Below are 26,552 nucleotides of genomic sequence, written 5' to 3'. Positions count from 1 at the left end.
GTCTTGGAACTAGCCGTCTTCTACCAACACGCCGTCATCACCCACGAATGAACGAGCTTATAATTCATCATCGACAACCAAAGCTTTGGCATCCCTTCTGCATTGCGCTGCAGAATCGCTGTATGCTTCCCGCCGGCTGAGTAATTGCTGCAATCTTACAGGCCCGGCAGCCCGCAGCCGACCCCGTGTCAACCCCTCGCCTGCCCCCGTGGCATGTTGCCCAGCGCCCCAAATAAGCAAACACGCCGTTGCAGCCACCAGATCTGTGAATCATCATCCTTCTCATTGGTCGATCTGCTCCCCGGCGCGTGGTCTCTTTGACCTCCTTCTGCAGGTCCGTCTTCATCTGGCCCCGGCCGCATTGACCGTTGTGCCTTTGCCTGTGCCTGTTTCCGTTGAAAAGAGGGCCCGACTAATACGTGAGTCCCTTTTTGTAATGTCTGGAGACTAATGCCAGAGCTCTGCTTGCTTCGCGTACAAGCACCCATCGGACCACCCTCGCCCTCCCTCGCGCAAGAAGGGCCTTCCCTGAATCACCTCACCAACTCTGGAATAGCATCCTTTCTTCTTCAAGCCCCTCTGTTATCACCACCACCCTTAGCATCACCATGAACGACAGCGAGCCTGAGCCCGAGCTCAAGCTCTCGATATTAAACCCCCACCCGCAGGGGGTCCCCGGGCCTCGTCTTCTTCACGAGCTCGTGCATTTTTCTGCAGATGATGCCATTCCCGCAATACACTCCCTTGATGCCCAAGGACGAGAATCAACATGGTCCTATTCTCAGCTCCATCGGTCTGCAGATGTGCTGGCAGCGCGCATATCTGCCGTCGCAACAAGTCGGCCCAAAGACGAGGAGTTCGTCGTGCCTCTTTTGGTTCCGCAATGTCCACAACTCTACATCTCGATGCTGGCCATCCTCAAGGCAGGGGGGGCGTTCTCTCCGTTACATCTCGACGCGCCTCCGGAGCGAGTGAGGTTCATCCTCCAGGATGTTGCGGCCAAGGTGGTAATTGTCAGCCGCGACCTGGCATCCAAGATTCCTCAAGATGACCAAGAGAGGACCATTCTGATAGTGGACGAGGATGGGTTCGAAGATTCTCCTGTGCCCAAGATACCAGAGTCAGAAACAACACCGCAGCGTCTTGCATACATTATTTACACATCTGGATCCACTGGGACGCCCAAGGGTGTCGGTGTCTCTCACGAAGCAGCGACACAGAGTCTTTTGGCCCATAACAAACATATACCGAGCTTCAGGCGCTTTCTCCAGTTCGCATCACCGACTTTCGATGTTTCCGTTTTCGAAATCTTCTTCCCGCTCTTCCGTGGATGCACCCTAGTCACTTGCGACCGCGGCCGCATGCTCAACGACCTGCCCGACGTTATAAGAACTCTGCGAGTTGATGCCTGCGAACTGACTCCTACTGTTGCCGGAAGTCTGTTGCGACTGCGCCAAAACGCGCCTGGCTTGAGGTTGCTGTTGACGATCGGCGAGATGTTGACTGAAGCTGTTGTCAATGAGTTTGGTGGTAGTGAGGAGGCTGAAAGCATACTATGGGGCATGTACGGCCCGACAGAAGCGGCCATTCATTGGTAAGTCGCCGATCCGCAATACGCAGGCCAAGACTAACACCGTGCAGCACGCTCCGACCGGAATATCCCACAACTTGCCCTGCCTCGAACATTGGTTTCCCTCTCGAATCTGTTTCATGCTTTATTGCTGCCATTCCTGATGAAGGTACTCCTTACGAATTCAAGATCTTGCCGCTCGGCGAGACTGGTGAGCTTGTTGTCGGCGGCCACCAGCTTGCAAATGGCTATCTCAACAGACCTGAACAAACATCTGCTGCATTTTTTGATACCCCCTTTGGCCGTGTCTACCGCACAGGGGACAAGGCAAAGATGAACCCAGACGGAACGATGGAGTGTCTTGGACGTATATCTGATGGCCAGGTGAAGCTTCGCGGGCAGCGCATTGAGCTCGGTGAAGTGGAACAAGCTGCCATGCGCGCAAGTGGATGCCATAGTGCCGTCGCGATGGTATTGGCTGGTATCCTGGTCGTATTCTGCGCCATGGATGATGATTCAAATCCCAACGATCGTGTAGAAGACATCCTCGCTACTTGCGCCAAGTGGCTTCCATCCTTCATGGTTCCTGGAGATGTTGTTCTCATGACCAGTTTCCCAAGGCTACCTTCAGGCAAGGTTGATCGGAAGTTGCTCAAGAGTGATTATGAGGCCGCCAAGATATCACCACCCACGAGCTCTTCGGACATGACCGATCCGTTGCCGCGAGAAGTTGCAACAGCCATTTCGGACCTACTCGGCTTTGAGGTCTCGCCATCAACACAACTAGGCTCTTCAGGTGTCGACTCTCTCATGACCATTAGACTGGTTTCGGTACTGAGAGAGAAAGGGTTCAATGTGTCTGCGACGGATGTCCTCGAATCTAGGGATGTGTCCTCACTATGTTCTCGGCTGGCATCATCATCAGACTCGACGGGAGATGCATCTGCAAAGTATTCGGAAATTCCTATCAATCAGGTCTTAGAACAGCACGGGGATCTTGACTCAATACAGAGCGATATTGAAGCTGTTCATTGGTGCACACCACTGCAGAATGCAATGCTTGCGGAAACGGCGGTCAATTCTCAAGCCTACTGCAACTGGGTCGAGCTCGAAATCCCGGCTGGATCCACCACTCATGATGCGGAAAAGTGGATTCGCGATGTTGCGTCAGTCAACAGCATCTTCCGCTCTGGATTCATCACTCTTGGCAGAGGCTTTGCGCAAGTCGTTTTCCATCGGCTATCGGAGTCTTCCGTCAGACATGTCGAGCAGCTCAATCGGAATTTCTCCATCTCATTAGACGGGGAGTTTCTCCGTCCGCTGAGAGTTCAGATCTGCAAATCGAATTCCGACGATGGTGGTTCCATCTTGTTGCAGATCCACCATGCACTCTACGATGGGTGGTCCGCCGACATGCTTCTTGAAGATCTCTCGGCTCTGGCCCGGGGCGAATCGATTAAGCCGCACCCACAATTTCAAGATGTGGCCAACTTCTTCAGTGATCCAACCACGACACGGCAGCTTGACGATGCACGCAGTTTCTGGGCGGAAAACCTGCTTGGCTGGCAAAGACATGGCTTGCCACGCCTTATGGGCCGTCTTCCTGAAACGCTAGAGGTTCTGACAACGAGACGAACTCTGGATATTTCACAAGTTGACTTGGATGAAGGGGCGAAACAACTACAATGCCATCCGCAGGTCTTCTTCCAAGCAGCTCTGTCATGGCTTTGGGCTGGACTACAGGGTCAACCTGACGTGGTCATCGGCTCCGTGTCTTCGGGTAGAACGATTCCAGTCACCAATGTTGAGCGTATCATGGGACCTTGCATCTCATCGACCCCATTGCGAGTTGATTTGAGGGGGCTTGTTTCGATTGCCGATCTCATTCGAGCGATCCATGCCACCAACCGCCAGGTTTTGCAGCATGGCATCCTTCCACTGAACGAAATCAAGAAGTTGACTGGCCTGAGCCCTGGCGACTCGATCTATGATGTTCTCTTCGTTTACCAGGAATCTCTGTACAGTCAGAAGCGCACCTCTGGCCAAGTGCGGGAGATCGCCCACCAGGATTTCCTGGAAACTGGTCTACTCGTCGAGGTTGAGCCAACTGCCCACGGTCCGAGCTGCCGTATCACTCACCATAACAACGCAATTTCGATAGAGCACGCGAGTCTGCTGGTGGACCAGCTTGAGTCCGTGGTACTTCACCTTCTTCGAAATCCAAAGTCTCACATCAACACAATCATCAACAACTTCTCCCCGTATCTGAGATCAATATTCAATGACGCCCCATCAATTTTGAATGATGTGCCTGATCTGGCTTCTATTTTCGAGCGAGCAGCAGACCTCACACCGGATGCAATTGCGGTTCGCTTCGCAACGTTGCTAGAGGATGACGCGGTCGAGACCGTGTCTTACAGCGAGTTGAACGCCTCGGCGAATAAGATCGCTCGCTGCTTGCAAGATTATGGAGCAAAGGAGGGCGACATCATCGGCCTCGTTATGGAGAAGTCGATTCCGCTTTATGCCGCAATGCTGGGAATTTTGAAGGCTGGATGTGCATATCTCCCTCTCTTACCAAGTTCACCCGCCGAGAGAGTAAGAGGCATCTTGACGCAGGCAGATGTTAGTCTATGTATCGCTGACAGCGGAGTCTCGGCCGCTCTGACGGAGGTTACGAACTGTCACTTTATCGACATCCGCAGAACCGACATGTCGATCATCTCCTCCGACAACCTCTGCATTCCACCCAATCCATCGCGGCCAGCCTATGTCATCTATACTTCCGGGACAACAGGCAAGCCAAAAGGTGTTGTCGTCACGCAGCTAAACATTGCGGGCAATCTTGACGTCCTCTCCCGCATCTATCCACACGCACCATCTTCACGCTTACTTCAAGCATGTTCTCAGGCGTTCGATGTGTCGGTTTTTGAAATTTTCTTCACTTGGAAGGTTGGCGCTTGTTTGTGCTCTGGCACCAATGATACCCTTTTCGAAGAGCTGGAGCGGGCTATCCGCTTCTTTGGGTGCACTCATCTTAGCATGACTCCCACCGTTGCGTCTCTCGTAGACCCGAGCAACGTTCCGGGCGTGGAGTTTTTGGTTACGGCAGGCGAGCCGATGACAACAGTCGTCGCAAAGAAGTGGACGGGGCATCTGTACCAGGGTGAGTTGATCTCCATTATTCAAGACCGTATTCGGAGGCTAACAATTTCCAGGATATGGCCCAGCTGAAACGACCAACATCTGTACGGTCAAGAAGATGAAGCCCGGCGACTTCATCGACCACCTTGGATTCTCGTTTGAGAATACCTCAACAATAGTCCTTGGCTCTGAGAGTCTGAATCCCCTGCCTATAGCGTTTGCGGGTGAATTGTGTTTTGGAGGTGACCAAGTGGCGGCGGGATACTTGGGCATGCCAGAACTCACCGATTCGAAATTCGTCAATCACCCCCAATTAGGCCGCATCTACCGATCTGGAGACATGGGCCGTATGCTTCCTGACGGCTCGCTCATGGTACTGGGCCGTATGGACGATCAACTGAAGCTGCGCGGTCAACGTATCGATACAGGCGAAATCAGCAGCATTCTCACCACTTCTGGTCTTGCAACCTCCAGCGCGGCTGTCATCGTCAGTCGCAGCAATTCGCCCGCTACGCAACTTGCCGTTTTCTACGTTCCTACAGACAACGGCAATTCTGAGTACACGACGTTGCCGATTGATGACAGACTGGCTAAAGCCAACAGCACCCTTTTTGGACTTCTGCGGTCTCGGTTGCCGGCCTATATGGTTCCAACCTATCTCTTCCCTATCAGCTCCATCCCCCTCACGTCAAGTGGGAAGATCGATAGAGCTGCAATGCAAGCTTCGTTCCGCGAGTTCTCTCGTGAACACTTGGACCTAGCTGCTGGCTCCACCGAGGAGCATGACGACCAAAACTCTTGGTCTGACCAGGAAAAGACCATTGCGCTTGTTCTTTCGCAAGTCTTGAGCATTCCGTTGGAAGACATCACGCGCTGGCAGCCGTTTGCTGCCGTGGGCCTGGACTCTATCTCAGCCATCTCCTTGGCGAGGACTTTGCGGGGTTCGTTCCCGGCCAAGATTCCCGTGTCTTTGATCTTGCGGTCCGGAAGTGTCGCTCGTCTGGCACAAGAAATTTCGACTCAGCAGACAGAAGACGATACTCAAAGCATGAATGCATCAGCTTCTATGTTTTCCAATGAGTATGTCGAGGCTATCAAAGAAGACTTTGCCAAGGAAGGGCAAGAGGTCTCCACCGTGTTGCCTTGCACTCCACTTCAAGAAGCCATGCTATCTTCCACAGCTGGCTCGTCTTACTCCAACCAGCTCATTTTCAAATTGAGAATCCCTGAGTCAGATATGAAGGGTTACTGGGAGGAGATGTGCCAACGCCATGCTATTCTCCGCACTTGCTTCATCACCACAAGAGAATCTCGAAGAGCCGTCGCGCAAGTTGTGCTCAGCTCGTGGACAATACCTTGGCACAATATAGAAGCAGAGAGCTTACGAGACGGAGCCGACAATCACACAAGGAACCTTTCAGGTTCTCTGAACTCGAAGATCCCCCCTGTTTCTCTCGCGGTAATCACGTCTGAGAGCAAGAGCCACCTCTCATTCGTCTGTCATCATGCACTCTACGATGGCGTGGCAATCGACGTTCTCCTCGCGGAAATCGAGCAACTGGCGAATGGAAAGCCGCTGCAACCTCCAGTTGACTACCTTCCTGTCCTTCACGAAATTGTCGGTTCTCCGGACGGAACTGATTCCTTCTGGAAGACACAATTTGATGGGTTCAAGCCTGCACAACACCAACTGTCCGTCAAGCGCGCTGAGCTTGAGAGACAGGGGCCCTTAGTGGTCACAGGCCGGCTCGAAATTCCTCTCAGCAACCTCCAATCAGTTTCCAAAGCTACGGGAGTTTCAACATTATCATTTTTCCAGACTGTGTGGTCTGTGTTCTTGAGCATCGTCCACGACGAAACAGACGTCTGCTTTGGCAATGTCATGAGTGGGAGGGCATTGAGTCACGAAGGCATTGATCATTTGGTTGCGCCTTGCTTCAATACCTTACCCATCCGGATTGAGCTCCCAGCGTCGGCCCAATTTGTCACGATGCTCAGAAAATTCCAAAATCTCAACCCTCGCCTTCTGGAACGACAATTCACGCCTCTGCGCTCCATTCAGAATCATGTTACCAGAAGTGGAATGCAGCTCTTTGACTCTCTCCTTCTTTTGCAGCAGCCTCGCTCGGAACGCGATGCGTCCGTCTGGGAGCTGGTTGAAGATAATGGGGCCATGGACGTGCCTCTGGTCTGTGAAATCACCCCAGAACCCCGCAGTGACTCTATATCCATCAAGCTCCACTGCAACAGTGACCTAATGACAACAGAGGCCCTATCGAGCTTGCTTCGTGTCTTATTGCACTTGGTTGCGAACGCCGCCAAGCATCCCGCTTCCAGCGTCCCTTCCCGAGAAAATCTCCCTGCAGACATTCAGGAGTTGTTAGAGAGCATCGTTGTCAACAAGGCCATTCACCAGGACCAACAAGAACCTGAGGAGGGCCAAAACCTCTCAGAAGACGAGGAGTGGAACGATTCCGAGAAGCAAATACGATCTGTCTTGGCCGAACTGTCAAAAACTTCAGTCTCCAAGATCAGCAGACACACTTCGATTTTCCAACTTGGTCTAGACAGCATCAACGCCGTACAGCTTGCCGCAATGCTGCGAGACCAAGGTCTGCAGCTTTCTGCCTTGGACGTCATTGGGTTCCCTACCTGCGCGAAAATGGCGGCCCGCCTCGGGCAGTCCACCCAGCAAGATTTCGAGCTGTATGACTTCGCCAAGTTTGAGCGAGAGGTCGGAAACACCTCCATTGGCGACGGTATTGAGAATGTTTTGCCTTGCACGCCCTTGCAATGCGCTATGCTTAGCAACTTTATCCAGTCAGGAGGCAAACATTACCTGAATTATATGTCTTTCGCCCTCAAGGATGACGTTTCCCTTGATAAGGCTCGTGCGGCATGGGATTCTCTCCTCGAGCACCACCAAATTCTGAGAACGGGTTTCTTGCCAACACAACACCGCGATGCTTCGTTTGCAATGCTGCAATATTCCGCTCATGGCATGAGATTGCCGTTGGTGATTCATCACAATGGGAAAGAATCTTTCAACGTCACGAAATGGAAGTTGGACATCGCTCACGCCGTCCTGCAAACTCTGGAAAACCCACCATGGGCGGTTGCACTTGAGTGTCTCGACTCAGGCATCAACATGCACATCATTATGCATCACGCACTCTACGACGCGTTCTCTCTTCAGCTGATCTTGCGAGACTTGACTGTTTTCCTCCGAGGCGGCCGTCCTAGCCAGCATCCGCCAATTGACCGTGCTCTCTCAAATATAATGGCAGGCTCTGCAAAGGCGGACTCTGAAGAATTCTGGAAGCAAAAGTCATCTGAGGTGGTCGTCAACCGATTCCCAACCCTTACTCCGCTATCCGAGCCATCTCCAGAACTTACCTCAAGTTCCAAATCTGCCAGCATTGGTTTCGAGATTCTCACCGAAAAGGCAAGGCAAGCTGATGTGTCAATTCAAATCATACTGGAAGCAGCTTGGACTCGTGTTCTTTCTGCTTATCTCGGCGAGGAGGATGTCGTCTTCGGAGTGGTCTTGTCTGGCCGCATCGACAATGAGACAGAGGGTGTTGTGTTCCCCTGCATAAACACCGTTCCCGTCATTGCGCACAATAAGCCCTCCAACTCTGAGCTTTTGCAGCAGATGCTGGGGTATCACAATGAGCTATTGAAGCATCAGAACACACCCCTCGCCCAGATACAGCGCTGGCTTGGCTACCCCAATGCCCAAGTCTTTGACACTCTTCTTGTATATCAGCGGATGCCTGAAGATGGTGCATTGGATTTCCCTTGGAGGACAATCAGCGACGAGGGCAACCTCGACTACCCTCTGTCCCTTGAAGTTGAGCCTTTGGGCGGTGGCGAGATCCAACTTCGTGTTACTCATCGCACAGACGTCCTTCCAGCAGTCCAGGCACGTCACTTGGTAGACCAGTTCGATGCCATCTTACAGCATCTTGCTCAGAATCCTACTGGAGCTGAGGACGACTTGTGGGCTCATAATCCCTCAGTGTTCTCCATTCTACCACCTCAGGAGCCGGACCTTCCGTCTGAAGAGCAGTTCTTGCACCAATTCGTCGAGAGCAAGGCACGCACGCATCCAGACAAGGTCGCTTTGGAGTTTCTTACCGGGTTTCACGGCGAAACCCCGATTTCTAAGAAGTGGACCTTCAAAGAAGTCAACGAGAAGGGCAATCAAGTCGCCAACCTTCTCTCACAGCACTCCAAAGTTGGGCATACGATCGCGATCCATTTTGACAAGTGCCCCGAGGCTTGCTTCTCCATTCTCGGCATTCTCAAATCTGGCTGCGCTTTCCTAGCACTAGATCCATCCGCGCCAAAGGCGAGAAAAGAGTTCATACTCAAGGATTCCGGCGCTCTTGCGCTGCTCACCAACAATGATATCGATTTTATTGTTGATCAGCCAATTCTCCACATCGAGGATTCAGTGCTCGATACTGCCTCTAAGGAGTTCTCCAGCCCGGATCCCCTCAGCATTCAGGACAACTCCTATTGTTTATACACATCTGGTACCACTGGAACGCCAAAGGGGTGCGAAATCACGCACGAGAATGCTGCTCAGGCCATGAAAGCATTTCAGAGGCTGTTTGAGGGTCATTGGGATGAGACCTCCAAGTGGCTTCAATTTGCTTCTTTCCACTTTGACGTGTCAGTCCTTGAGCAATATTGGAGTTGGTCTGTTGGTATGACTCTGGTTGGAGCCCCGCGAGATCTCATTCTCGATGACCTTGCCGGTACAATCCGAAACCTGGCAATCACCCACATTGATCTGACGCCAAGTTTGGCTCGCCTGCTTAACCCGGCGGAAGTGCCGAGCCTATCTAGGGGTGTTTTCATCACCGGTGGAGAGGCTCTAAAGCAGGAAATTCTCGACGTATGGGGACCCGTTGGCGTGATCTACAACGCTTACGGCCCAACTGAGGCCACAATTGGGGTCACCATGTACCAAAGAGTCCCCCACAACGGTCGCGCTTCCAATATTGGAAAGCAGTTTGACAATGTTGGTTCATATGTTCTCAAACCTGGAACTGACATTCCAGTCATGAGGGGTGCTGTCGGCGAGCTTTGCGTTTCTGGAAAGCTCGTCGGTAAGGGATACCTGAACCGCCCAGAGCTAACCCAGGAACGTTTCCCAGTCCTGAAAGGCTTCAACGAGCGCGTGTACCGCACCGGTGATCTCGTCAGATTACTCCATGATGGATGCTTCGACTTCCTGGGTCGTGCTGACGACCAGGTCAAGCTGCGCGGGCAACGTTTGGAAATCGGCGAAATCAACCACTCCATCCGCACCCGAGTTAGCGAAGTCAGCGACGTTGCCACTCTGGTCACCAAGCACGGCAGTCTGGACAAAGACATGTTGGTGTCCTTCGTCAGCCATAAGTCAATAGCTAATTCCAAGGCGGAGCTGCAAGTGCTCAACGAACCCACGACGGCCGCTCTTATTCGGTCTGTTCAGAAGGCCTGCAGAGACACACTTCCCGGCTACATGGTTCCTTCGTACATCTTCCAAGTCCCGCGCATTCCTCTTTCTCCGAACAACAAAGCAGACATCAAGCAGCTTAATCAGCTCTTCAGAACTTTGACTCCAGAGACGTTGGTCCAATTGTCACCATCCTCGAGGACAACTTCAGAGCCAACCAATGAGGTGCAACGGCAAATCGTGTCAACAGTACAGGAGTTCCTCGGCGACGACACTCCAGTCTCGCTGTCAAGTAACATCTTCGATCTTGGAGTTGATTCAATTTCAGCTCTCCGACTCTCCAGACTGATGCGTAAGAATGGTTTGTCAGGCGCGGCGCCCAGGGTCATTCTGAGAAATCCCACTCTCGGCGATCTCGCTGAAGTCCTTCAGCAGACCGATCCAGCAAGTGAGGGCAGCGGAGTTCACGAGGCACGCCAGCTCATCCAGGCATTTGGCCACCGATACAGATCTCTAGCCGTGCAAGAGCTCTCTCTCCCAAGTGATGGGGACATTGAGTACGTTGCGCCGTGCACACCGCTGCAAGAGGGCATGCTCTCGAGATTCATGTCTGATCAAGACGAGGGCGCCTACTTCACTGCTTTCCGGCTGAAGCTTTCATCCGAAGTTTCCATTGAAAAGTTGAGGGTTGCGTGCGAGCAGCTTGTAAAATCCCATGCAATCCTCAGAACCAGCTTCATCCAAACGCCTGCCGGCTTTGCACAGGTTGCCCTCAAGTCTTCTGAGCTTTCTTGGAGAGACCTGAGAGCCCTTGAGCCTGCTGAAGTCGAGACACAACTGGCAAGCGCAATGCCAGCACTCATTCACAAGAACAGCCGATGTGTTTCCGATCCTCTGGAACTGATCGTAGCTCGAGTGGGCGAGGAGACAATTTTAGTTGTTCACATCTTCCACGCGCTGTACGACGGCGTAACATTTGAGACAATGCTCCGTTGGGTTTCCGATGAGTATTCGCAGAAAGAACACCAACCAGCCCCCTCGTTCTTGGATACCCTTGCACACGGACCGCTTGCAAATTACGATTCCAGCCGCCAATTCTGGACCGAACACCTCAGCAACTGCCTTTTTGACACGATTCCAAGACTTCAGGGTGGTGATCCCTCGAGCATAATCACAAGGACGAAAACTTACTCGGCCCGCAACCTTGAAACGTTACGCAGATCGCTGAATGTCACACTTCAGTCAGTTGTTCTTGCCCTGTGGACATCTGTTTTCAAAAAGCATTTCCCCATCAATGCCGCGACCGGCGTAATTGTGTCTGGCCGGTCTATTGACATGGAACAAATTGAAAACACCATCGGTCCTTTGTTCAACACGCTGCTCTTCTACGCTGGCCTCAAGGAGGGGGACACTTGGCTATCTTTGATCCAAAAGTGTCATGAGTTTAGCACGGCAGTTTTACAGTTCCAGCACGTGCCGCTGCGGAACATTCAAAAGTGGTGCACTAAGTCCAGAGGTCGGCCCAGCTTTGAAAATCTCTTCGTTTTCCAAGTTGAACAAGCTCGTTCGGCGGAGCCCTCAGGCATGTGGTCCATTATGGACGACTACAGCCTCTCTGACTATCCCCTCGCCTTTGAAGCGTCGTCAACCCCCGATGGTCAACTCCGAGTCCAGATTGTGGCACATGGAGACGTTGCTGACGAGGCTATGATGAACTCTCTCTTTGAGGAGATTGATGAGGCGATGGTGGATGTCACCTCTCGCGCAACCTACTCTCTGCCTGTCAGTGCCAATGTCTCTCGTGATGCTTCGACTGCCGCATCGCCCCGCACCCCGTTGACTTCACGACCCGAGTCCATTGACGGCGATTTCAAGGACCACGAGCTTCACCTGAACATCTCAGACTTTGAGTGGACACCCGCCGCTTTGGTGCTGAGAAAAGAGATTGCCGCTCTCTCAGGTGCTTCTGAGGAAAGTATCACAGAGAACATGGCCCTTCTGGAATTGGGCTTGGACAGCATCGACCTTGTGAAACTATCTGCAAGGCTCAAGCACTCCGGTCACAATCTCACATTGTCTCAACTCATGAAGTCGCAAACCATCGCCGTCATGTCTTCTATTATCAATCGTAACAAGCCTGTCTCGGAAGACTCAAGCCAGCAATCAAACTACGACGACCTTAAGGCAAAGCTGTGGAAGGCCGTGGAGTCCACTAATTTCGAAATGCAACAGGTTGAGGCCGTCTTGCCTCCCACACCATTGCAAGAGTCCATGATTGCCGACATGTTGCAATCGGACTTCGAGCAGTACTTCAATCACGACGTCCTAGAGTTGGCTAGCGGTGTTGATGTCGATAAGTTCGAGCAAGCTTGGCAACAGGTCGTTCAGAGATCGCCTATCCTGCGAACTGTATTTGTGCAGATCGAGGACCCTTCTGTTGAGCAAACTTTTGCCCAAGTAATCTCGAAGTCCAGTCATCTGTTGGTCAACAAGAATCAGACAGGTGATGTGGCTGAAGTGCAGAGCATTGTCGATAAGCACAAGCGTAATGCTCGCGAAGCTCAAGGGCATTCGAATCTTCTGCAGCTGTCTGTCATTTCAGGAGGTAACAAGTCTCTTGTCGTCTTGTCGATTTCGCATGCCCTTTATGATGGATGGTCTCTGGCTTTGCTTCATCAAGACGTCGCTGCAGCATACCAAGGCCAGCTTTCCGATCGGCCGCAGACTAAGCAATTCCTTCAAAGCTTGGTCCAGACGCCAACAGATCAATCCAGAAAGTTCTGGTCGCAGTACCTCGCTAATACACGGCCATCACTGCTTTCTGAAAGGCAGCTCTCGGCTACATCACCGGGTGACCACACCTACCGGACGGAGGCGGTCTCGAGTGCTGGACTTGACCGCGTGACAGACTTCTGCAAACGGCACGCTGTCAGCCTGCAAGTTCTCGGCCAGGCTTGCTGGGCATCAACTCTTGCGACACTTCTCCAGACTCTCGAAGTCAGCTTCGGTGTCGTCCTCGCAGGGCGTGACTCGGAACAAGCCCAAGCCCTCATGTTCCCGACGATGAACACTGTGGCTGTACGCTGCGTTCTTCACGGCTCTCCCACCAACTTCCTTCGCTACCTTCAAGAAACCATGGGCGACATCGTCGAGTTCCAAAATTACCCCCTGAGAAAGGCACAGGCCATCGCTGGAGGGCGACTCTTCAATACGCTGTTCATTCTGCAGAAGAACCCCGAGTCTGGACTTGAAAACCCTCTGATGAAATCAGTCCAAGGCTCCTCTGCGACCGAGTTTGCCGTCTGCGCGGAGCTGGAAGCTACGTCAAAGAATCTCATCTGGCGCATTGCCGGGCAAAATGCGTATGTGTCCGAGAAGATGACCAACCAATTACTCCATCATCTCGACAGGGCGCTGCAGTACATCATCAGCAACCCCGAGGAGAACCTACTTCGCTTTGAGGACGACAATGTTTCCATATGCCAGCTTCCCTCATTCCAGGCGAGGAAGGCGCCCGCTGATTCTTCTACGAAAATCACCAAATCGGATGAAGCCACAGAGTGGACGGCTACAGAGAAGCTCCTGCGCCGGGTGCTCTCACAAGCTGCAGGGGTCGAAGAGAGCTCAATCAGCAAGAGCCATACACTCTACAACCTAGGCCTAGATTCGATCAGCGCCATCAAGGTCTCGGCGCTCCTTCGCAAGGAAGGATTGAACCTTGGCGTCAAGGCCCTGTTGACATCGACCTCAATTCAATCTATGGCTCAGCAGGCTCAGTCAAGCACCTCCACTGAGATGCAGCAATCCCCAGGCACCCCTTCTACTGGGTTTGAACTCCCAAGCACAATTGATAGTGAAGCCCTGCTTACCAATGCTGGTATTGCCGAGTCTCAGGTGCTAGCAATCGTGCCTCCTCTGCCAATGCAAGTCTACATGATGTCAGCATGGCAGAACTCCGAGGGCCGAGTTTTCTACCCAGAGTTCTCCTACCGTCTTCAAGGATCTGTGACGGTCGATCAACTGCAAGGGGCATGGTCCGCTGTCATTGAGTCAGAGCCGATCCTCCGGACATGTATCGTTGCCACAGGTCAAAGGTCGCTACCTTTCGTGCAGATTATTCTCCGTCCGGATGCCGATGGACCTCACAAACACATCGCCGTCCAGGGAGAGGCTTCTACTTCAGAGTCTCACACGGAATCGTGCTGGCCCCAGGTCCAGCTTTCCGCAAAGCAAGAGGATGATAAATCTTGGCTGCTTCAACTGAAACTTCAGCACTCGCTTTACGATGGATTCAGCCTACCAGCACTCATGCAGCACCTTCTATCCACGATTCAAGGACAAGGCTCCAAGGAGGTCATAGAGCTAGAGTTGTGGAGGTCGTTCCTTGGTGCTCACCATCACCAGGAAGTGAAAGGCGACAATAGGAAGTTTTGGACGGAATACTTTGAAGGCATCATTCCCGCCACGTCATCTAAGCCCGACGACACGACCAAATCGTTGGAGCGAGTGTCACTCCTTCAACGCTCTGCCGTTTCTGGTATCGCAAGCCTACAAAGCTTATGCTCCCAGGCCGGCGTGGGTCTTCCTGCCCTCTTTTTCGCTGCGGCTGCCAAGACTCTTCAAAAGTCAAAAATTCTCTCCTCGTCATTGAACACCAACGAGGTCGTGTTCGGTATCTACTACGCTAACCGATCCCTCGCCCATAATCTGCAACCGACGTTCCCCACACTCAACTTGGTTTCTCTCAGGGTCCGAGTCGATGAAACTGCCAGCATGATCGCTATCGCTCAACGTGTGCAAGAAGACTTGCATCTCATCTCATCGCACTCAACTGTAGGGTTGTGGGAGATAACGGACTGGACTGGGCTAGAGATTGACTGCTTCGTCAACTTCCTTCATCTCGGCGATGACGACAAGGAGATTCTCCAGGCAGGAGACGTCTCGTTTGAGCTCGTTTCGAATGGAGACGAGATTGAGGGCCTGACCAAGACGGATGGCAACTCGGGTCTATCATCGAGCGTCTCTGCTCGATGGTTAGTGGACAATGCAGTACGAGACGCATTCCCAGTAAGTTCCTACGTGAATCAGTTCATAAGATGTCTTGCTAATATGATTATAGGACGCTGTGGATATCGAAGCGTCGATAAAGGAAGGCGCAATGGATATTGGAGTGTTCGGGTCAGCGGCTAAAGTGTCCCAGTCCTCCGCTGGCGAGCTTATCAGCGTGCTTAGTTGCATTTTGAAGGAGTTATGAGGATATTAGAAGTTTCATGTTAGACAAGTTCAATTGTTATAGTTCATATTTCACATGTTTTCGTTTAATTTGGTATCTACCTAAGTACTTCCAACTCAGTGATTGTGCCTTTCACCAAATATTTAGCCGCGGGGTGCACCATCGGTCAAGAGTAGATCGGCTTTTATGACCAGCGACACACGAAGATCACGGAGGCGTAGTGTGGAAAGCGGTCATGTCCAGTCCACAATTTGCCAAGAATGAAGGAGTGCGCTCGAAAATGCTAGTAGAAGCTGTATGGGTCCAGTAGAAATCACAGTAGAAGAAGGCAATGGCACGTCGTTTGTATGATATAATGGAAATAGCTGAACAGTGCTTATAGTTGAGGACTCAGAGTGACAATGGCTCTGCATCATTCCATTACCGAACCCGGAAACAACCTGAACGTGTATTGATTGAGGATCTGTGCTTTGTTTCCATAAATGCCATAAATGGTTTCATTCAGTTCTGGGGAGTCGATCTTTGTAACTGAGGCATAGGAGAGCGTGCCATATTTTGGCCTCAGTGGATTCTCATTAGTCTACCCCGTCTGATTGCTCCGCTTTCAAGACTCTAACATTCTTGAAATTCTCATTTTTTCTTTAGTGCATGCGACACTATCGATGCCCAATCCAGCCTTTGCCTTGTTTCAAATGCATTTCAATTGCGATGTTGATCAATGCTCTCAGATGGAACAAACTATGGGACTGACTACACAGAAGTTGATAGAACTTTTCAGGCCTGAAACAATTTAAAGGGAAAGAATCAACAAGACTACATTTTCCTATTTTAATGATGGATTTGGAACACACAAGTCTGACTGAAGGGTGTTTAGAGATACCTGCACTTCGTGCTTCAAAACCAACTTCAATTCACATCGAGAGTCTCTTATACCCTTGAAGGGTTGGAGGTTGTCTAATTCTACAAAATTGGTGCATATGTGACCATATACTCATCTAGTCTCTGATTAACATGAACCGATTCGCCTCAAAATCTCAGACCCAGACCGACTTAAGTTGTCAAGATCGTTCCCAAATGTACTGAGACGTGACTATGGACGTCTTAAATTTGTCTGGCGCAAGAAGAGCAGCCACAAACACGCAGTCAGCGGTTTTGACATTACAAATTGCAACAGAGAACTTGGCGGATGACTGTTGATTTCGCCGTCGGACTAATCAATGTCTAAAAGCCTATAGCCGAGGCTGACCACATTGTTGGTGTTCTAGGAGGACACGCCTGGAAAGATTCTGGGCAGTGGCTATGGCGAATTCGGATATCAAGCCTAGATCGATAAGGTCGTCCCATCGTGCCGGTGGGCGATCCCGAATTAGGCAGGTCTGCGGCTCAATGCGCACAGGTCATCTGCCGAGGCCGTCACACGAACATAGGGGGTCAGCCCGCCCCCGTATGATGTATCGTTACCCTTTCTCCCGAGCTTCGGAATGTTCCTTTTTTCCGCCGTCGTCTTCTAAATCTGAACATCTGAGTGAGAGTCTGGGGAACATCAGGAAGGAGCGGGCTAGAGGGTTGGCGCGCGGCATTTCTTGACTTCGTTGGTGATCCCCTGCGTCCGATGCCGCTGGGAAAAAGTCCCTGGTGCCTATGGGGGCCATAATCTGACCATGACTATCCTTTTCTAGCAAGTGCAAAGAAGCGAAGGATGACCTCCTGCATCTGTGCCATTTGGCGACTACGTTCCTGCATCGTGGCGCTGTTACTTGCCCGTATCCGAACGCCTGCATTGTAACGCTGAGCTGACCAGAGAGGGCAGCTGAGTCAATTACAACGAGTTGAAGACATGCTATGACAGCATCATCGATTGCGACCTGCTGAAAGTCAACTCAACCCCACTGCAACGCCCTGGTCTGGCGCTTGCAAAAGTTCAGAGTCCACACTCGCAGGACCTGCTGCTCAAGCTTATTTCTGTCGTGATTGCAAGCTCCAGTCAGATGTTGCACCAGAGGCGGTGCTTCGCGCCAATGACTCGTCGGAGGCGACGAGACCCTGGAGAACTTCCGTCAGCAGCGCTGGCCAACTGCAGTTTAAGGTATCGATCCCGCTGTGGGCTCGGGGCGCTGTGGAGTCTTGTCTCCGAGATGATTTGCAGGCTTATTTTTACGTGATCGTTCCCTATCGCTTGCACAAGGCACGCGACTTTGGCTTACGGCTCTTGTCCTGCATAACATGAATCAGTTTATGTACTAGTTCAACGCTCTTTGAGCCGACCTCGCAGTCTGTTCGGAATATCAAAGCCGTTCAGAGTCTAAAATAAGCTTATTCTTTCCTTTCCTTTATTCGAACGGTTCATCCAATGTTCAAGTATTCCAGAACCAATGTCCTCTTTGAGGCAATCGTAATCCCCCGAGACATTCTTGCCTGGAGAACTCGGAGCATGTTGCTGCAGACTACCGAAAATCCCCATATCGCCAAGACACCAATGCCAACCAAGCCGTCGCCAAGACGCCAACAGCGCAAACGAAGCATTAATGCAACCCTCCCACCGCTTAATCTCAAGGGTGCAAGCAAACTACCTTCCCTCTTCTCTTTCGTATCGAAGCCGATAGACGCGAGCTTTGGCATTGGCGCATCACGCAAGCACATCCAATCGTGCTCGTCGTGCAGAATCATGACCGCGATATCAACAACAACTTCCCAAATGATGCCCCATTCATGATGGACGGGTTCATCCGCACGACCAAGGGAATCGCGGGAACCCCATATCGTCCCTGGTCAGGCTTCTTGACTGTGGGCTTGCTGCGACCGGGGTTCCAGGCGGCATGTTGAACCGAAAAGGAAGCTCTTTTGGCTGCAAAGCTGAAGAGCTCGTGAACTGAAGTCTCGAGACCTCAAAGCCATTGGCGTATTTAAACATCATGGAGGTCCCCTCATTTTCATATTCTTCAGGAGCTCAGCAGGCACTCTCAAGTCCCCAGCCCCCATTCCCCTCTTTCCACCTCGTTCGTTCCTCGTCGTCGCCGCCATGTACCGATCCATGAAGTCTTTGGCCCTGCTCGGCCTCTTGGCTCCGGCCTACGCCCACCCTGCTCACGGCCACAAGTCGGCCCTCGCCCGCCGTGGCGTCGACATCGAGGCTTTCCGTCTGCCTCAGCTTGGTTCTTACACCAACGCCACGCTGACGGAATCGAACCCGCCTATCGCGCTCCTCAAGCGTGAGAGCTATGTTGACACCGCCACTGAGCTTGTCCAGAAGCTCGCACCCAACGCGGAATTCCGCGTTGTTAGTGACCACTATGTTGGAACCAACGGCATTGCCCACGTCAACTTCAAGCAGACTGCCCACGGTCTCGACATTGACAATGCTGACTTCAACGTCAACGTAAGTCAACTTCTGTCTTGCGATGAACGACCAGATAGACTAACATCGTGATAGATCGGCAAGGATGGAAAGGTTTTCTCTTTCGGTAACAACTTCTTCTCCGGAGAGATCCCTGAGGCCAGCCCCCTCAACAAGCGCGACTTCAAGGATCCTGTCGCCGCTCTCAACGGCGCCAAGGACGTCCTTCAGCTTCCTGTTGAGTCCGCTGACGCTTCTGCCGAGGCGAAGGAGGGCAAGGAGATCTACACCATCAAGGGTACCTCCGGCGCCGTCTCCGACCCCGAGGCCAAGCTCGTCTACCTTGTCAAGGGCGACGGCTCCCTTGCCCTCACCTGGCGTGTCGAGACCGACATCACCGACAACTGGCTTCTGACCTACGTCGATGCCCAATCTGGTGGTGAGGTTCACGGTGTCGTTGACTATGTCTCCGACCTTGCCAACTACCGCGTCTACCCCTGGGGAGTCAATGACCCCACTGAGGGTGATCGCGTCCTCGTCTCTGACCCGTGGGACATTGCGGCTTCCGAGTTCACCTGGCACAGCGACGGCCCGGGTTCCAACTACACCACCACCCGTGGCAACAATGGTATTGCTCAGTCCAACCCCAGCGGTGGCAGCACTTACCTGAACAACTACCGCCCCACCAGCTCGTCCCTCAACTTCGACTACGAGTACACCACCAGCATGAGCACTCCCTCTGCTTACATCGATGCCTCTATCACCCAGCTGTTCTACACTGCCAACCACTACCACGACCTTCTCTACGAGCTTGGCTTTAACGAGGCAGCTGGCAACTTTGAGATCAACAACAACGGCCAGGGCGGCGCTGGTAACGACTTCGTCATCCTGAACGCCCAGGATGGCTCTGGTACCAACAACGCCAACTTCGCCACTCCCCCCGATGGCTCCCCCGGCCGCATGAGAATGTACCTGTGGACTCAGTCTACTCCTCGCCGCGACTGCAGCTTCGAGGCTGGTGTCGTCATCCACGAATACACTCACGGTCTGTCCACCCGTCTGACCGGTGGCCCTGCCAACTCCAACTGCTTGAACGCTGTTGAGTCCGGTGGTATGGGTGAGGGTTGGGGTGACTTCTTCGCTACCGCCATCCGCCTCAAGCCCACCGACACCCGTGCCACCGACTACCCAATGGGTGCCTGGGTCTACAACAACCCTGCCGGTATCCGTACCGTCCTCTATTCCACCTCCATGACCACCACCCCCAACACTTACTCTACCATCAACGGTGTCACCGCTGTCCACCGCATTGGTGAGACCTGGGCTACTATCCTCTACGAGGTTCTCTGGAACCTCATCGACAAGTACGGCAAGAACGATGGCCCCCGCCCCGAGTTCAACAACGGCGTTCCCACCGACGGAAAGTACCTCACTCTCAAGCTGGTCATGGACGGCATGGCTCTGTACGTTTCCTCCCTTCTCCTTATAACTAAGCTAACATCTCCCTCAGGCAACCCTGCTCTCCCAACTTCATTCAGGCTCGTGATGCCATCCTCGACGCCGACACTGCTCTCACCGGTGGTGCCAACCAGTGCGAGCTCTGGACCGCCTTTGCCAAGCGTGGTCTGGGATCCAACGCTGTTTACAGCTCTTCCAGCCGCCGCGACGGCTTCACTATCCCCTCCGGTGTCTGCTAAACGCCAGACGCAATGATAATCTCATGTAATTAGCGTATATATCCTCATGAGCGCATCTAATGAATACTTAATGTGTACAAATTCTATGAAGCCTGAATATCGTTGCGTGTTTCTTTGATACTGAGCTAATAGGGAGAATGACGTGTGAGAAACCCCAACTATTCCGCAGTCTCCGACCCTTCAGGTGTCTCAGCCTCCACGCAATCAACGTAGTTAGCCTTCACCTCTGCCTTCCAATCCTCCATCTTCACATGCTTTCCATCGACTCTTATGAAGCCAGAAGGAATGGCTCTGACTGTAGCCTCATCGCAGGGGGGTAGCGGGATGAACGTGTGGTCCTTGCTGCACATGAGATCCCTAACTGCCTTGGCACCAGCCTTGGTGTAGCAACCTTCATCCAGCCATACCTGACCACAACACTCCACGCAATACCATATTCCATTTGGAATCGTCGTTATGACGTCGCAGTATCCGTGGCACGCGCCGATGGAGCGGCTAGGCTCTTCTGGCTTGGCGAGAGGCGTTTTCTCTGTGTCCCCCTTTGCTGACCCCTCCTCATCAACATCTTCTTTGACGTTTTTGGGATGCTCCTCTCCATCGACGTCTACAGACTTATTCTGAGAAGTCGGTTGTTCTTTTTTGGATGGGTCCTCATCCTTGTCCTCCGGTTTTGTCACCGGATCCTCCGCAGGTACTGGAGCCTCAGCGCCAGCCTCTTGAGTACTGGCGCCGCGTGTCTCGCCTGCGGCAGATGCCGCATCCTCCGAAGTCCGCACCGCAGTAGCTTCATCCGTGACGCTAACCTGGTAAAGAGCCAACTTCCGCTCGTATTCTGCGACTTCAGCAATTCTTGACACTGCCATCATCTCCCAGCACGCTATCATATTGGCCGTCTCCCCGAAGGCCGCGAAAACCTGAGCCAGAACCGAAAAGGAGTACCAGTCGTTCTCTACGTCGTCGTCCGACAACATTTCAATCATTCGTGCAACTCCCTGACTGAGCAGCCTTTTGCCGGGCATGTCGTCGCCCTTGAGATGGAAAAATCGCGCAAATCTTAAACTCGGCATCCAATAGCAACTGCTCTGACCCTTCTTGAAAATATCGTGCAAGTCCACTGCCTTCTTAAGGGCAGCGTTGACGGCCTCTGGTGTCGAGTCTGATTTGAAAGCCCGTCTGGTGTAGATAGGCAGAATGAATAGTGTCAGTTCATTCAGGATGTCCGCGTCCTGGTCTCTGACCCAATCTTCTGTCAGCATTCCCTCTATCACCCCAATGCCAGCATTCTTGTAGCCAGGCCTTCGAGCCATGGAGATCCTATACCAGGCGTTAATCTTGGCTTTCCAGGAAGACTGGTGGGGCGTGTTCTTGACTCTTTTATCGCCTGCCTCCCACATCGCCTGGAGCACATTCCAACGGTCTGTCTCATCGCATGCTCGTCTGATTGTGTCCCAGAATAACCTTTCGTAGTTTTTGCTTCCTAGGAAAGCTACCTTGCCACCAACCGTGACATCTTCATCTGGGATTTTCAGCAGTTTCTCGCAGTAGTCCACAATTTCAGTCCAGAGGCCTCGGTCGCCAAAGCCGAACACAATGAGCCACGCGCAGGTTGCAGGCCAAGGATGATTCTCTTCAACGGCCTTGAAGTATAAGGAGACGGCCTTTTCGGTGTTCTCATCAGTTCCCAAACTCCAGTAACGGTCACCGAGTGTCTGGATGATATCTGCATAATCCCTCTGGTTCTTGGCAGTCGAGCGCCACACGGGGTCGTCTTTGACTCCCTTCAACTGGTCCTTTACTCTTTCAAGGATTTCAATGCTTTCGGAAGCCTCCTCTGGCAAGTCGAGGACTCGAGCCAAGTAGAACGAGGACATCCAATCATCCGAATGAAGCTGAATGGCTCGTTTTGCTCTGTCCACGACATCCTTTTTCTTGATAGTAGTGTCGTTGGATAAGTAGTAAAGAAGCTTCACCATTTGACTCTGCCAGAGAGCGTCGTTCTCCTCGAAACCCAATCTGTTCCGTGCCCATGTTTCAACGGCGCTGACATGCTCCAAAGTGGGAAACCAGAGTTGACTTTCTTCAACTTTGAACTCGTCCTGTTCGCCTTCACTTTTATGATTCATCTACATAGGTTAGCATATCCGCGCCACCAGAAGTTAGGCTTGGTCGAAGGATATAGACTCACTCGCTTGATTAGTCCGTAAAGCAGTGTAAAGGCATCTGATAGCTCTCTTCCTCGATCTTCCGGCTTCAGAAGCCTTCTCGCTGCGATCATAGCCGCCTTCTCATACCAGTACTGGTCACTTTTCTCGCGGCTGATGATGTATTCCAGGATCCTTTTATTGTCGAGGTGCTCCAGGACCGAGGAGTCTTGGGACCATTTTGTCAAAACCTTTTTGCCTAGATCAGAGAACACCCAAGGTTCCCAATTGCTAGGAAGAGCTTTGGCATCGATAGCGCCTTCAGTCTCCCAATCCCGTCCGTAGTCCCGGGAGAGAAGGGCATCAATCGCAGCCTCTTCGGTGAAAAGCCGAACCAGCAGTGTTCCAGCCTCCGCCTTGAGCTTGCGATCCGCAAGAGATAAATTGGTGCTATCCAAGTGTTGATAAAGACAATCGGCTGCGTATGAGCGAAGAAGTTTGCTCTTGTCTGTTTGTTCCTCGATGAGGCAGCGAAGACATCTTAGGGCGAGCTTGAGTTCAGCATTGTCTGGGTCCTGACAAATGGAGTTCTCCTTTCGTTCTATTCTTCGTTCAAAAAACTCCTTAAATCCAAATTTGTCATAGACATTTTTGGGGCAAACCGTCGAGAGGTAATGTTGAACAATGTTGAGTTCTTCTGGTAAGATTGGATCGGCATTGTTGTGTTGAGGAATGTTGTCCCACATCTCAGGCCTTTTGAAGTCGATCAAGCCTTCGCTATCAGCATGAAACAGTTCGTTGTACTTCTTCTCAATCTTGGACTGCAAGGACCGAAGAGAGGTTTGGCGTCCATCTGTGTCGTGGTCGGTCTTGAGCTCCAGAGCGGCCTCAATCTGGTCCGATGTCATCCAACGAATCCCCCATTTTACCCAAAGGATGATCTCATTGATCTCCTCAATCTCCTTCGGCTTCATGATCTGATTGAACCTCTGAATGTCCTCTAGAACTTGATTCGATCTTGCTCCGCCGGCCCTCTTCAAACAATCTTCCACCTCCTCGAGCGAATCGACGCGTTCGATGTTGTCCAAAGCTGCAACTGCAATGGTGTAGTCACCATTGGTGGAGCTCTTGAGTGCCTCCAGAACTCGCTTCCTCACCTCGGGCACTCCCGGTCGCGTTGTGCCGCTAAGGATATCCATGTGGTTCATCCGAGCCTCTATGTAAAGCTTGATATCCTCAGCATTGCGCGTCTCAAGTCGCAGCTTTTTCATCCGAATATCATCTTCCTTTTCGAGTTGCTCAAACGTCGATGAAGTGCCGGTCACCAAAACTCTAGTGCGAAGATGTGCTTGGTCACCGGAGAGCATCTTGAACAAACTTGTGAGGGCGTCCAAGTTCTCTCCAAGACCATCCAGAACAATAAAGAACGTGCTGTCGATAGTGCTTCGATCTTCATTCTCAAGAAGGAATTGTCTCCAAATGGCAACTGGGTCATCTAGATCGACTTTGTCGGCGTCGCAGAGACCAGCAATCGATTTGAGAAACGGCGTCTCCTCCTGAGCAAGCTGCCACAACAGACTCTTCGAAGCACGACACGCAATTACATGCTTCCTTCTGAACCCTGCTGCGACATCTTCCTTGGCATCTGCCTCCAGAAAGTAATGCGCTACGGCTGATCTCGTGCCAGAGCCACCTACTGTTTTCTGCTTCTGGAGCCGATCAATAATGTGTGTGACCACGTGTGTCTTTCCTGAACCTTTGGGCCCCTCAATACCCAAGATAGGATCGGTAGTATCATCGCCAGTCATCCAAGCTGTGAACAGAGGATCGTTGTCAAGCCACTTTCCCGTGCCCTCTATTCGGCTCGCGCCATACTTGCGTAGGTCTTCTCCCCTGTCAAGCACCTCTTTGGAATTCTTTCCGAAGAAAGCCTTTTCCACTTTGTCCTTGAACTTCTGCTCCGTCTTCTCCTTCTTGTTGGCAGTGTTCTGCTCAACCAGCGTGTCGAGCTTCATTGAACTATCCTTCGATGTCTTGGCAGCCTCTTGACTGGCTTTTGCGGCGTCTTGGCTGATTTTGAATGTCTGGGCAGATACAAGACCGTGTTCCCGTGCGTTGAGGTTCTCCATCTCGCTCAGCAGCCCTTTGATGTCATCATCATCCAGGAACATGCGACTGAAGAACATCTTGATCTTGTGCCTCTTCTTTCCGAGTTGAAGTGACTTGTCGCATACTCTGATGAACAAGCTGAATTGGCAACAGATGACTTTCCTGAGAGACGCATCTCTGTTCGTGTAGTAGGTAAATCGCTCAAAGAATTCGGCACACTTTTCGAGGAGTGCTGCAAGACTTTCAAACGCCTCCGAGTATGATTGCCATGCCACGATAACAAAGTTCAGCGCGTTGAAGCACTGATTCGCGGGACCGAAAGCCTATGATATGTTTAATAGTCATCTCAGCTGTAGGCGGCAGAGGCAATCTTACATTAGAAACGCCGTCGGCAACTAAGCCGCCAACCTTTGAAATAACTTGAAGTGTCTTGCTGAAGGTGTCCTTGACAGCAGCGTGCTTCTCTGCAGCTTTCTGATCTTTGGCTTGCACTTGCTCCAGATGTCGTAGGACACCGTCGATATCGAGTTGTTTGTCAATCTTGTTGGGATCCCCTCCCGCCATCCGTATCACCATCGCCTGCACCTCCTGCCAGATCTGTGTAACCTCATCGTCACTCTGATCAACAGGAGTCGTTGCGACAACGGCAACCTTGGCGTTAGCAACGACCACGGCCATGGCGGAATAAGGTGCTGCAAAACATTACACGACAGTCACGCAGCAGCGAAGCAGGCTCCAGTTCTCCTTTAAACCCCAAGGATGTTGAGATATTTTCAGATCAGCCCAGCAGCGCCTAAAGCTAAGAATCAGGCTGCATCTTAGTGCTGATAGCGTTTTTTTTTACCTGGTCACCCGTCCATAACCCATGCTTCTGAGGTTGGCCCTAATTGGCCGAGTGATTTTCCAAACATTCAGCTCCGAAGGCCAGCTGCCAGGCCCCCTAGTCGCCTTCAGCTCAAAATGAAGCATCATTCGTCCAGGCAGACCAGTTCTCGCCATGCACTTGTCCGAATGCAAAGTGAATGGAGAAGGCCCAGTCAACTGTGCTTTTCAATCATACCCTAAGCTTACCTACTCGAGATTCGGCAGAATCGCCGTTCTGCAGACTATGCAAAAGTTGCGCAGTGAATAGCACATTCCTGATTAATACCTGCGTATCTGCAGGCATGCATATCCCGTCCCGTATTGCGGTGCTCAGCATTTAACGCCACTCAGCTGATTGCTGCAATATCACGCCTCATCTCACTATCGCCGCATTTACCCCTGGTCATTAAGATATACTCAACTACTCAAAATGATTCGAAGCATTCCACCGGCATGCTGAATTTTTGTTCGTAGCAACCATCGAAGCTTTCCTTCGGGAGTCCCTCCAAACTTGTAGCATTTCTCTCCCGATTGATTCCCTGTAGGCTCACCTCCATGAACTGATATCGAAAAAAGTGTCAAATTACGTTCTATTGAGCTGGCGCTGCAGTTCTTTTATCAGAATGGGATTACTAACTAGAAAATACTGTTCGCCGACTCAGCCTACTTCTATTCCCGGCAAAGGCTTATGTTTCTCGAATAGTTAGTCGCAGGTACAGACCTACATTAATGGCAATATTTGTCACCGAGCAGATTGAACTCTGGAATCTAGTTATGTTTCGGGTTTGAAAGGAAAGTTCACACAGGCAGGCAAAAATAACTTGAACGCTTTCCGAAAATATACTAACTTTGCGATGATGACTTTGAAGAAATGAACTCCTTATTGCTAACAATAGTGAGCGTATGATTAGGTTAGGGAATTGTGCTTCATCTGCATAAGTTGATACTCGCTCAAGGTATGTAAATACTTCAACGTGATTAACTTTCCCCCACCGCCATTCTGAGGCA

The 26,552-nt window shown here is 51.7% G+C and overlaps 3 protein-coding genes across 3 annotated transcripts; 2 read left to right on the top strand and 1 right to left on the bottom strand.

Annotated features, from left to right (window-relative positions):
• Nucleotides 1-608: 608 nt before the first annotated feature.
• NPS2 (Nonribosomal peptide synthetase 2) lies at nucleotides 609-15,420 on the top strand (the record flags this gene model as incomplete). Its single annotated transcript, XM_037329053.1, has 5 exons — nucleotides 609-1,594; nucleotides 1,642-4,736; nucleotides 4,789-14,519; nucleotides 14,571-15,233; nucleotides 15,286-15,420. 5 exons carry the CDS (start codon nucleotides 609-611, stop codon nucleotides 15,418-15,420), a joined length of 14,610 nt encoding a protein of 4,869 aa, XP_037173194.1.
• A 2,998-nt stretch (nucleotides 15,421-18,418) lies between these two features.
• mep (Extracellular metalloproteinase mep) lies at nucleotides 18,419-20,430 on the top strand (the record flags this gene model as incomplete). The annotated part of the gene is made up of 3 exons (XM_037329052.1): nucleotides 18,419-18,775; nucleotides 18,830-20,196; nucleotides 20,244-20,430. The coding sequence occupies 3 exons, from the start codon at nucleotides 18,419-18,421 to the stop codon at nucleotides 20,428-20,430; spliced, it is 1,911 nt and encodes a 636-aa protein (XP_037173496.1).
• Nucleotides 20,431-20,588: 158 nt separating this feature from the next.
• Nucleotides 20,589-25,358, bottom strand: CGCA056_v013809 (uncharacterized protein; the record flags this gene model as incomplete). Its single annotated transcript, XM_037329051.1, has 3 exons — nucleotides 20,589-22,553; nucleotides 22,616-25,003; nucleotides 25,056-25,358. The coding sequence occupies 3 exons, from the start codon at nucleotides 25,356-25,358 to the stop codon at nucleotides 20,589-20,591; spliced, it is 4,656 nt and encodes a 1,551-aa protein (XP_037172926.1).
• Between the last annotated feature and the right edge of the window lie 1,194 nt (nucleotides 25,359-26,552).

Source organism: Colletotrichum aenigma (genome assembly GCF_013390185.1).
Source record: "Colletotrichum aenigma strain Cg56 chromosome Unknown KSG_Cg56_contig09, whole genome shotgun sequence".
Taxonomy (NCBI): domain Eukaryota; kingdom Fungi; phylum Ascomycota; class Sordariomycetes; order Glomerellales; family Glomerellaceae; genus Colletotrichum; species Colletotrichum aenigma.
Note: the sequence above shows the minus strand (reverse complement) of the source record. Positions and strands in the feature narration are given on the sequence as shown.